Below are 13,565 nucleotides of genomic sequence, written 5' to 3' on the forward strand. Positions count from 1 at the left end.
AAAATATAATGAATATTAAATAAGCAATTCCAGTGATTTAAAAAGTAATTCTATACAGAAATATTATTTTTAGGGAAAGTTTTTTTTTTATCGCACATTTGAACGTGACGGCTTTTATCATTAATATACTCTACAGTTATTGTTTGCAGCTGAATTTACATAATATTTCCGTTAATTTGAAATTTTAAAAAAATGAAAAAAAAAATATTCATTAGCCTGTACAAATTATGTACAAGAAGAATTTTGGATTTATTCTTTATAAAATATAACAAATTTTCTTATATTTTAATGGCAATTTATTTTATTAATTAAAGATATATTATTTGAATCATTTTAACTTTTAATTTTTTATCATTCTAAAGCACAATGTTCTATATAAGAAAATGGATTATTGTAATATCTTTAAAAGATAAATTTCTTAATCAAATAGAAATAGAAAAACATATTAATTCTTAAATTTAGTTATATATGTATTTCTTTTTCTGTGGACATAATTTTTCTAAATTATATAGTAAATCAATCAGATAAATTTCAAGAGTATTTATAAAGGTTTAAACTTAAAGTATAAACTTATTAATTTGATTGTTTTAACTCATCTTATGGAGATATCTAATATTAAATAAGACTTAAAAAATAACAATGATATATATAAGTCTAGATGAAAATAAGAATAAACTATAATTACATGGGTATTTTTTGTGAATATATATTTAATTTTATTTAAAGGAAAATAAAGCACCTAAAATCAATAATTTAGCTGAAAAACATTTTTAGTTATTTTATTTTAAAAGAAATTGTTTAAAACCGATATTTTATAAAACCAAAAATATTTCTTTTAAATGGATTCTATGAAAATTACTATTGTTGAAATTAAACAATGTGCACTTTCCAAATTAGGATGAAATAGTCGGATACATTTGTTCAATTTTACAATTTAATTCAGATGCATAAATTTTTCCCAAAGTCTCCAATTTTTTAATTTAGAATACAATTTCCAATTTATTTATAAATTTACAAACTCTGTTTAAGAGTTAAATTTTCCTATAAATAGTTAGAATCAATTACTTTTTTGTAATTTTTCTAATACTAAAATGGCTTATATTGTAACAGATCATTGATTCATAATGCAGATTGAAAAATAATTACAACACAATTTAAAAATAAACTGAAGTTTATGATGAAATGAGTAGTGACATGTTATGCAAAATAAGTATTATCATTTGTTTACTATTCAGGATTAATTAATCTTCAGACATATCTTTTTCTTAGATACAAATTTTTTTCAAAATAATAATAACAAATAAATAAAGAAAATATTACTTAATAAGAAAATACTTTTTTTTTTCACTAAATTTACCCGTCTTCAATTCAGTATTAAAAATTTAAATGTCTATTCACTCTGAAGTGATTCATGCAAAGTGTATGTAAAAGTTACAAATACTTTGGCCATACTAAATTTTATATAAAGACAGTGCTTCACAATTTCTAAATTCCTCAGCTAAATTATAAATTCTGCAATTATTTAAGCTAATGAAAAATACAAATGTGGATAAACTGCTATAAAACACTTTAAACCAATAACTTATGGATGGAAATTCCAATAAAGACAAGGAATACAATTTTATTAATTACACAATTTTATGAATTAAGCTTTAAATTATTACTATGTGAATTTACAGTTCTTCATTATGGATATTATAATTTTATTGAATTATCATGATTTCAAAATAAATTGAATGTTTTAAAAAATCATTTAATTTTCAGATCATCAAGGAATTAGATGAAAACAATTACAGGGTTAAATTTGGAATTTTACAAAAACAGTGTAATAAAAGATAGATGCGTGTGAAAGAAATATAAACCACAAAGTTATGTAACAAAATTTACTTTGTTGGTACTTCATTTTCACAATCTTAAGGCCTTTGGATTTCAGAACAATAAGGAGCACCACATAGGCTTTCTTATAATTTCTGTGCATTGTCTTTTATATACATTAATTACACATCTACATAATATACAAACCATTACAAAAAAAATTGATGGAATGGTTAATAATTAAAACAAACACAACATCATAACAAAAAAGTTTATCTGGATTAATTGCAAAATTTCTAAAGACTTCTTTTTTATATTCTTATATCAATGTCTCATAAGCTTCAAGAAGCAGTACCACAATAATTAAATGCATTCAGTAAGGAAATATTTAGCAATAATTTCAAACTCTACTGAATGTGGATTTAAAAATGAATGAAAATAAGTCAAATATAATAGTCTGTATTATTCTAAAAATCATGAAATTAAAAATGTGAGATTACTAGTTTTTGATGTATAGAATTATTTAAAAAATTAATATATTAATTAGGGGAATCACAGGCCAGCTGTGTTTAACAGAAAATCACACATTCATAAAAATTCCATTTATGTCTTTGTAAATTTGATAGCTATTGCAATTTTGAGATTTTCATTTTAAGAAATACATGAAAATTAGTTTAACACATATTGACAACTTGACTAGTATATAAATCTTTTTTGAGCAGAAAATGAAATTAGCATTCTTTAACATAAAAATTAAAACATAAAGCTAAATTCACAAATAAAAATGTACATTATGAAGTTATATTTAAAAAAAATTCTTGTATTAACAGAAAGGTTTTGAATATGATTTCTTATATCAAGAACTTTTAACTTTTAATTGATTCTTTTCCTGAAATTTTAAAATAAAATGCTTCTATCAGCACTTCTAATAGTGATCATTATTATAATTAAAATTTATTTTCATAAATTCATTTAATCAAGTTATCTGCTAATTTATTCTATTATTTAAAAAAAGACTTTCTTTAAATAGCAAACATTTATTTACTTCAAGATCAACTTATTAAACCTCATCAATACATAAAATATTTATCAATTAATATAATAGGAATTAAATAAAAGTTTAAACTTTTAATTTTTCTTGAACCACATTTTGTCAAAGATTAGTCATAATTCCATTTAATTTCTTTATCAAAATCAAGTCAACAACATTTATTAAAAATAAAAATACAGTCTTCTCTAATAGGACAGTCTAATAATTATTAATTAAATAAATATTAGAATTAAAACAAGTTCTTAAATGTTTGATTTTAAGATAAAGCAGTCAGTAATTATTGACTATAATTACTGTCACCTCAAAAATATAGATGAAAAATATATTAAACTCTCTAATATATAGATTAAGCATGGTACAAATAATTTTATAAATTAACTGGTAAAATGAAATGTAAATTTATATTTAAGCATAAATTCATAAAAAAAAATAAAACTACACTAGATAAATGAATTGTCTACAAAAGGAAAATAAATCAACATACTAATCCTAATTTTAAGCTTTTATTAAATAATAATAATAATAAAATTCTTGATATCTTTTCATGGAAAAAATAATATAAAAAAACATAACAATAACATTGATAAGATCCTAAAATTTTTAGGCAAGGACAGTCATTCAGAATTCCATAATTGATTTTTAAAAGTGCAACAAAATATTTATAGTACTTCCTGGTCTTAATCATAGAATTTAGGCTTCTACAGTACAATAACTTAATACTGAAACAAATTCCTTACAGTAAATATTCGGTATATTATGAGATCTTAATAAATAAATACTTCCATAACAATTTGCTCATACCTTAAATGAAGCTAAAGTAATAAAAACTCAATTAACAAAAGTTTTATTAAAGATAAACTCAAAAATATTTTGATCTGACACTGGATTTTGAATATACAAACATTTAATATCTACTTTCATGCAAGTAAATCACACATACTACCTAATACATATTAAAATTAAATTTGAGCATAGTACAGAAATAATATATATATAATAATATTTCATATTAGCTTATAAAATGAGCTAATTATAGCTATTATTCCTAAAAAACACTGCTTATTACCAAACTTAAAATGATTGAACTAACAGAAAAATGTTTCTGTAAATATATTTCTGCTTTTCTGTAAAAATACATATCACATGCATGCATAAGCATTTAACTAATTGAGGTAGTATAACAGATGAAATTCATATAGTACTTCACAAGTCCAAGCAAAGTTTATCTTATCAGATATTAATCTATGACAATTATACTGATTTAGAAAAGTCACACAAAAGCAAGGCATTGAGAAATCAAAATTTATTTTTTATCTTTGAAGTATTTATTACTTGCTTTGAGCATATAATTAAAAGAAATGAGATTGTTCATTACTCATTTTGTTTGTCAAGATATCTCTCAATTTCAGTTATTTCACTTTTTAGGATTTTATTAACTGAAATAAATAATAAAAAAAATCTTGCATATTTTATAGCATAGAAAGGCAAATGCTGCTTACGAAATATATCCAGGTTAGATGAGATTTCCTTAAAAATATATCCTATGAAATGGCACAAACACTATCAACATTCTGGCAAAGTAGGTGTCACCTTTTTTGCCACAAACCTAAATTAAGGACACTAAGTTGAGGTAATTGCATAACTTTTTCCAGGCCCACTGTTGTAATATTTGTACAACCATACAGGTCAATACAGAAGAGTTTCTGCAAATGTTCTGAAACTAAACTAAGCCCTTTGTCGGTAATTCGGCTGCACTGACCAATATTCAATGTGCGTAAGTCAGTTAACGTCCTAGCTATTCTACCCAAACCTTCGTCAGTTATTGGACAGGCATTTAAGCTTAAACTTCGTAAATTGAACAGTCCTTGGGATATGTGTAATAAACCTTGATCTCCCACGCGGTCACAAAAACTGACATCTAAAATTGTCACTCTGGAATTGTTTTCTGCGAGATAGGCAAGGCCTATATCGGATATACTGTCGCAGCTCCTCAAGTTCAGTTCTCTAAGGGATGTAATTCGCGCCAAATGTTTCAGGCCAGAGTCTGTCACACTCGCACAAAAACTAAGATTGATGCTTTTCAAATGGTGAAGTCCTAAGCTCAGATGCTTTAAACCATCATCGGTCAGTTTTTGACAATCTTGTAAACACAGATGTTCAAGGATTAAAGTTCCTTCAGCAATGTGCGTACCGGAACCAGCCAAGAAACCGATACCAGCATCAGAAACATGCCTGCAGCTACGGAGGTTCAGACTTTTCAGTTTGGTCAAGCCCCAAGCGATAAGCAGAAGTCCAGTGTTCGTGACATTACTACAGCCACCCAAGTCCAGTACTTGTAGGTTTTTAGCATACTCGGATATTTTTCTCAGACTGTGGTCCGTGATTTGTTTGCACATACTTAAATTGAGCACTGTCAGGGTCGGAACTTCTTGTGCCATGCCTTGAGTCAGCCAAACATCTGTGAGGTTGTAGCATCCGATAAGGTTGAGACTCTCCAAATTGGGGATGCCCTGAACGACATCCCGAAGGCTCCGTCTCAGACTCAAAATCTGTACCCGCCGAATACCGCGCTGTACCAAGCTCTGGAACAAAGAGGGGTTGGATCGCCGCAAGTGCAATTTAGCTTCCACGCCTCGCCAAACGGACTTGTGGTACGCTGCTTCGCGCCATGAAGAGCAAACCTGCGCCGCACTTCCTTTGTCTTTTACATCCAAATAGCTGAAAATCAAGGCAAGAATTTCGGGGTAGAGGCACGATACATGCGTTGCGGGCCTCTCATTGCCCTCCATAATATTCTGTCATTCGAATAAGGTATGCCACCACTGCGAAGTCCAAAAAAAAATACAATGGACGCCGCCAGCGAAAGCACGTCCCCCAGCTTAGAGTCACAATACACACTGCCTTCTTGTTTTGGAGTGGCATCGCCGCCTAACCGACGGATCTCGGGAGAAGGCGCGAGAGTCGGCGTGACGTAGTATTTGGAAAAGCGATGCGATTGGCTGCGGATCTGTGTGTTTTTTTTCTTTCTCTCTTCCTTTTATTCCTCCCCCTCTCCCTTCACCCGGCTGTCAGAAAGATCGACGGAGGGTTCTTTTTTCTTTTCTTTTTTTTCATTCTCCTTTTCTCCCTCCCTCTTCTTTCTTTCCTTTCTTTTTATTTTTTATTTACTTTTTTTTTTTACGAGCGGCTTAGGAAGGAGGGGAGGGGGAGAACTTTGCGGAGTTGGTGAGTGCAGTTTTCGAATTTCTGACTTTCCGATCTAAGACGCTGTTGGATGAGATGGTTTGGATTTTGGATCTTATTTTTCTATGGCGGAAAAATGGGATGCCGTTCAATTATTTTTCTTTGAAATTTGATCTTAATTTATAAATAATGTATAAATCTAATTTTAAAAGAATTTGTCAATTTTTAAAACATTGTTTAATTTACATCAGATTACAGAACTTTTTTTTATGTAATTCGTTTAAAATTTGATTGTAATTTTATTTATCAAAAAAAAAAATTAATGATCCCGGGAAATTGGATTTGCTTCTTTATCATCATTAAACGACTTAGACAATGAATGGACAGACAATGAAAAAAAAAAAGGCATTTGTTTTATTTAATGATTTTTTTTTTCATTTTGCCAATTTATATTGCCATTTTTTTCTTCTTTTATCACGATTCTGCATTTTAATCGTTCAATTCACGATTTTTTTTTTCTTTAACTACAATGGAGCTCATGCATATAATTGAGTATAAACAATATAGTTGAAACAATGTAACAATTAATTTGGCACTTGCATTTTAATCGGGATTAATTAAATAAAATAGCTGCAATTATTAAATTGAATGTGAAGATTTTCCTGTTGCCCATAAAAACGTGATTAGAATTATTTTATTAATTAATTATGAAAATTTTCAAAATCGATTTTGAAAAAATTAAAATTTAAGAGATGTATTATTTATATAAAAAAAGTAATATTTTCCAAAATAAATTAATCAAGAAAATTTGTTTAAAGTAAAGAAAAATACCAAGAATTCAGATATCAATTTTGTTATTATTATTACTATTCATTGAACTTTTTTAATGTAATTGATGTGCATATACATTACGGCCAATGTGATTAACCGGTTATTAATAATTACTAACATTAATAATTATCAGTTTTTATTAGTAAACCGCGGTTATTATTAACAATAATAAGATTAATCATTTTGGCAGTAATATGCATATCATATTGCAATAAAACTTTGAATCTGGGGTTTTCAGTGTTGTTCACAATACGCCAAAATTATACATCAGTTCTTCATAGATCATAATTTCTTAAAGGAAAAAAAAAAAAAAAAAAATCTAATTTTTGTCGTTTTTAAAAAATTATTTTGATTTAGACGATTTTATTATGGCAAGATAATGAAGAAATACTGCTTATCAATTGCTGCTTTCCTCTGCTGATTTTAAAGATAGGATAAAATTCAACTTACATACAATGCGTCCTACAATGTCACACCAAGGTCAAATAATATTCATTTCTTTATGGAGATATTAAATAATAATCGCGGATTTTTGTGAATTAATTGTGGTTTTAGAAATAATGATGACTGAAAAAAAATATTACCTGGCAAATCAAATTATTTCTGATAGAAAGATATTTTTTTATTGGTAATAATTTCATATTTTATTTATCTACAATAAAAGTTCATAATCTGTGTTACGCGAATGTAGCGTGTGTCAAAAATTATTACCAGGTGAACCAAACGATTTTCAACAGTTAGATATTTTTTATTATTAATAATAACATTCTACATTTTATTTATCTGCAGTAAAAAGTTACCAATATGTGCTACACGAATGTAGTACGAGCCAAAAATTACTAACGATTTCCAGCAGTTAGATATTTTTTTTTTAATTATTAGTCATAACATTCTACATTTTATTTATCTGCTGTAGAAGTTCTCAATCTGTGCTATGCGAATGTAGTGTGAGACAAAAACTATTGCAAGGTGAACCAGGTTTTTTTTTAAATTACTAATAACATTCTATATTTTATTTATCTACATTAGAAATTCCTAACCTGCGCTATGAGAAATAAGAGCTAAGCATTTTTGGAAAATACTTACTGAAAGGGGATTAAAATGAGAAAAAAAGTTACATATTTTCTTTTCCCAAGTTCATAAGAAAAGTGAAAATCAGAAAAGAACGGAAGCGTAGTAAAGAGAAATACCATTTTTATCTTTATTTAACCTTAAATAAAATAAAATTTTTAATATCATTCACAAGCGTAGAACTTGTGGAGAAGCCAGAGGGCGTGGTCTTCCCAAAACTTTCTCGGATGCTTTCTTATAAAAGTGTTTTTCCCAGAGAACACCTTACATCAACGTTTCTCAACCTTTCAGTATTTGCGGCCAGTTTTCAATCATAATTTTCATCGCTCCCGCCACTTACAATAAAATGTATACAACAATATTGAGTATTTTGGATTCTGTTTTCACATTATTTTTGACTAACTGCCAAAACAAGAGTAAAAGCGCGCCAACGTTGGCGAGAAACCACATCTTGCATTTTGGATAAGCAGACAGTAAAGAGATGAAACGAATGAAAGCGGGGAAAATTTAAATATTATATTTGAAATGAAAGCCAAATAGGGAGATAACGTTATAAAAATTTGAAATTAAAAAAAATCGTTAATGAAAGTTAATCTAGACGGGATGAGCTAAATTTAAAAACTGGGAATACATTTTTTCGAATAATAAAAGAAATAAAACAGAAGCATGACTAAACAAAAGTGAAAAAATAAGCAATGTTTGTGGAAGGGAATCCACACGACCTATGCCGTCTCGAGCATGCGCGGAGCAAATGTTTTCTCATAGGAAGAAGGAAAATGTTCGATAACGCAAGTTTCAATTCCAGCCAGTCTCATTCGAGTCGATCCTTTTATCGCTATCGAATCTATAGTGAATGTGTATGTTATACATGTTTTCGTGTTAATTGCAATTCACCATATTAAATATTCACAGCAGTAGATTTATGCAGACTCATGGATAAATTTTTAAGCGGAAGTAAACAAGCATTAGACGATAGTCAAGCATCAACAAGTGCTGTGACGAGCGTGGTCCCGAAAATAAAACCAAGAAAATATTCTCAAGAATGCTTAAATTTTATGTTTACCAGTGCTGAAGTAAATGAAGAAGGAAGGCCCCTGTGTATCATTTGCTCAAAAATGTTGGCAGCAGACAGCACGAAACCTAATAAACTTAAACGACATTTGGAAACGCTTCATAGTATGTCAACAAACCCAGAGAATTCTTCGAATTAAAATTAAAAACCTATGAAAAGCAAAAATCATTTTTAAAGAAACTTTGTCTGTGAATAAAAAAGCTTTAATTGCATCTTACAAAGTTCATATAAAATAGCCAGATGTAAAAAACCTCTCACCATTGGTGAAGAGCTTATTTTGCCAGCAGCAAATGAGATTAAAGAAACTATGTTTGGAGATAATTTTTCAAAATAATTGCAGTCCATACCTCTTTCAAATGATACTGTTGCTCGTCGAATTGGCGATTTAGCAGAAGATGTACAGTGTCAACTTTTCTCGAAGTTACGTGACATAGAGAAGCTTTAGCTTCGAAAGCAATGAGTCCTGGTCTGTATAGTGGGTTAACTACGGTTGTAACCGTAGTAAATTATATAAAAATGGGACACCTGAAAGCGTGAATCTTTTCCGCACTTTGTAAAGACATGGGTTTCAGTACATTCAGCATTCTATTTTATAGCGAGGCAAGATGGTCATCACGTGGGAAATTTTTACTACGTGTTTATGAATAAAGAGAAGAAATCGCCAATTTCTTAGCAGAAGAAAACAGACCAGAGGCCGAGAATTTTCGCGATGGTTTATTTGTGATGAAATTGAGGTACTTGGTCGACATATTCGAGAAATTAATTAACTTGACTCTTCAACTCCAAGGAGTAAATATACATACTATGTTGGATACGAGTGATAAAGTTAATGCTTTTTGTAGAAAATTGGAATTTTAGAGCAGAAATTTAAAGCAAAAAACCTAACAATATTTACGAATGTGGATGATTGTACTAAAACTTACAAGGCTGAAGAAGAACATGTAAAAGTTGTTTTGCAACCATTGAAAATCTTTTAGCCATGCTGGTAAAGAATTTTAAAAAGTATTTTCTTGCTGATGATTAACTGACAGCAAGTTACGAGTGGGTTAAGGATCCATTTCATAAGACTCCCGAAGGACTCTCAATTGATGAGGTAGAAAAATTCATAGACTTCAAGATAAGTGGAGAAACTAAAAGACAATTTAGCAATGAATCACTATTTGAATTTTGGGCAGGAGTAAGGATGATTTTTCTGCACTAAAAACAAGGGCATTTTACATTCTATTACCATTTTCGACATCCAACTTTTGTGAAACTGGATTTTCTGCTGCGGTTCTTTGAAGACAAAATATAGAAACATAACTGAGAGTGGCTATTTCTAATATTAAGTCTTCCTTCGAGAAACTTTGCTTTGCAAGACAGACCCAAGAAAGTCACTAATAATTATTAAATTTGTTTTTAATTTAGTATGTTTTGATTAAGTAAGTTTTGATTTAGTAAGTTGTTTAACTTTAATAAGTTATTAAATATGTCGAAATGTATTTCGTTTTCTATGTGTATGTGTGCTTTCCTTTCAGTTAGCACACATAAATAAATTTTAAAATAATATTTTCTCTTGGATATTCTTGCGCTCCCCCTCAATTGTGCTCGCTCTCCCCTAGGGGGACGCGCCCCACAGGTTGAGAATCGCTGCCTTACATAGCATTGGCATACAATAGTTACGAAACCTTTGTTATTAACCTTTGACGTTAATTTAGCACTTTTACTGAATCTATTGTGCAATCCTTGGCGATTTGTTTAGCGATTAATCTATGGCATGCTGTTAATAGTATCCGAAATCGAATTCTAGAATTTCCATACCAAATTTGATATTGTTATGTCATTGTGTTTTTGAAGTATCGCGTTTACTTGCTTCTGGAAGTATAGACTGATAGACAGTCAATCCCTTGTTGGATTTGGCTCAAAATTTGAGAGGTGTCTATAGTATAGATGTTAATTCTGTGAATAGAATTTTATCTATCTAGCTCTCTTTGTTTTGTAGTTATTGTGTTAAATTAACAGAACAGCCAGACAGATTTTTTTCTGGGCGGATTTTGCTCAAAATTTTATAGAAATCTACAAATTTGGTATAATAACCGTATACCAAATTTCATCCGTTTAGAGCAGCAAAGCATTTTTTAATTATCATTGTCACAGACAGACAGACGGATATTTTCTAAAAATGTGTTTGTTGAACTCAGGGAGTCTCTAAAACGTGGAGATTCGTCAAAATATCGAATTCTTTTTGACGATTCCTATCGCTGTACTACGTGTACGAGAAAGTAAAAACACAGGTCTTATACATATACTATTAACCCTTTGACTCGTATATTCATCCAGCAAAAGGCATCGGTGTGGCTTTCGGATGCATATGTGCGTCCGGCGCAAACCCAGCAATCGTTACTGCTGGCCGCTCACGCGAAGTGCTTCAACTTAAAGCAGTTGCATTCGAAGGGTTAAAGAATGCTGGAATAAATTTGACGTGAAATATAAGATTATATCTGTCTCTGTCATTTCTTTAAACCTTATAACAAACTTTTGATATATGGTAACAAGTTCATCTAGAATCAGATTCTTGAACTATTTAATTAACTCAAAATACATGGTATTTAGCTCCATAAGACAAACTCAACCATAAGACAAACTCAAGATACATTGTAACAAGTCCTTTCATAACCACATAATTTCATTATCGAATTGTTCAACTCTCTCCCTTTATTCGGAATAATTTGCGGTTCTGTTTTCTTTAACTAGATTTCTTGTGTGGTTAGAAATTGAGAAAATAAATGAATATTAATAATGACAGAAATATTAATTTATAATTAATAGCAAAATATTTAAATGAAAATAATTATTTAGACATTTTTAATGAAATATTTGGAGTTAAAACTATTTTTATTTTATGATACATAAAGTCTAGAGAAAAAGATTATAGTAATTAGAAAAGAATTATTTCACTTTAATCTTTGAATCTGAATATATATATATATATATATATATATATATATATATATATATATATATATATATATATATATATTGAAAATTTTAAAACTTTGATTTATTTCACCACGGAGGCAGGATATACATACAGAGAAAAAGTGGTAAGAAATATGTCAGTCTACATTGCGACACAAGAGCAGAAGAGATTGAAATATTTCCCTTCAAGGGTTTTACTGTGAGATTTTGATAAGGATTTTTTTTGAAACGTGTAGACTTAGGAAAGGGAAATTTAGGTGTCTTTAAAAGAATGTGCTAAGCATTAAATATTTTTATCTAGGAACGTGAGAAGAGGTTGAAGTGAGCAGTTTTATAGAGCACTTGTAGCACACAATAATAATAAACGATTTGGATAATGAAATAAGAGAGCATCTTAGAGTGAAGTTATATATGGACTAAATTAAGATAAAAGTTAGGAAATTATTTAGAATTTAATTTATAATTAAGAGATCATTACATATATGTGTGTGTGGAATTGGATTTATCTGCTTTTGAATGAAATAATTAAAATATATAGTAGTAAGCTAGCGGAAGAAATTTGATATTGATTTAACGGAAAACTTTAGATGAAATCTGTTTCACGAAATAATCTAAACCAACTTTATAGTTTTAGCTAAAAAACTTTTAAGCTCTTTCCGTTAATCTCAATATCTAACCGTTAAACATTACGGTACGGTCGCCAAATTATTAAAAAAAAATTCAAATGATAAGTTGCCAAATATGGAAATTCAAAAAATTTCAATATACAACACTACAAAAGAAAAACTGAATGTTGCTCAAATGAAACTTCATTTCTTGCTACTAAAAAAAATGGCGGACATTTGATGAGCATTTCACCAATTGGCGCAAGCCTCGTAAACTTGGCGAGCGCAATCGTTCCACTATCTTAAGTCTGACCCAACCAGCAAGGCGCCCACTCAGAATTATAACGGTTAGAATTGCAACTCACAATTTAATAAGCCTTTATCATAAACCATATTTAATTTATTAATTATAGAACATCGGAAGAGGTGAGAATCATTTACCTAATAGTATAATCATAATCTGATGGAATTTTTACAATAAGTCACATAAATCATAAAACTGAAAATAATTGAAAAATAAAAATGTGTAGCAAATTCATATCTCTTAAAATAAAAATGAAATTTAATGTGAATAAATAATGTGCAAGACATTTTAGATTGTAATAGATGGATTATGTTATTATAAAGATTAAATGTGTGTTGCGTTGTGACTTATGGCACAAACCCGCTGACAGTTTTCTATCAGCGATTAAGCCGAGTGAGAGTCACTTGTTCTTTCAGCTGTGCCCACTAAGGCCAAGAGTACCACTTACCTACTCACGCGTCGCAACCCTTTTTTTGGGACCTACTTCATTCCTGCATTTCATTCACTCATCCACAGATCGTAATTTAGACCTGAATCAGAGAACGATCACCTCTGAACCAGTACCCCCAGTGGTATTACTCTCGATATGGAGGACTTTGTGACCACGATGGGGTTGCGAGGGACCAACCTGATGAACCTTTGTGACCAACATGAGGGATGCGAGTCCAACGCCCT

General features: G+C 29.6%; 2 protein-coding genes across 2 annotated transcripts in view; one reads left to right on the plus strand and one right to left on the minus strand.

Annotated features, from left to right (window-relative positions):
• The window catches only part of LOC129968547 (protein Wnt-5b-like), a 678,623-nt gene that overhangs the window by 279,187 nt on the left and 385,871 nt on the right, over positions 1-13,565 (plus strand). The gene's annotated exons all lie outside the window — the stretch shown is intronic.
• On the minus strand, positions 3,554-5,785 carry LOC129968546 (F-box/LRR-repeat protein 14-like). The gene has a single exon (XM_056082544.1). The coding sequence runs from the start codon at positions 5,653-5,655 to the stop codon at positions 4,453-4,455; it is 1,203 nt and encodes a 400-aa protein (XP_055938519.1). The 5' UTR covers positions 5,656-5,785; the 3' UTR covers positions 3,554-4,452.

The sequence above is a fragment of the Argiope bruennichi genome, chromosome 5 (assembly GCF_947563725.1).
Source record: "Argiope bruennichi chromosome 5, qqArgBrue1.1, whole genome shotgun sequence".
NCBI lineage: Eukaryota > Metazoa > Arthropoda > Arachnida > Araneae > Araneidae > Argiope > Argiope bruennichi.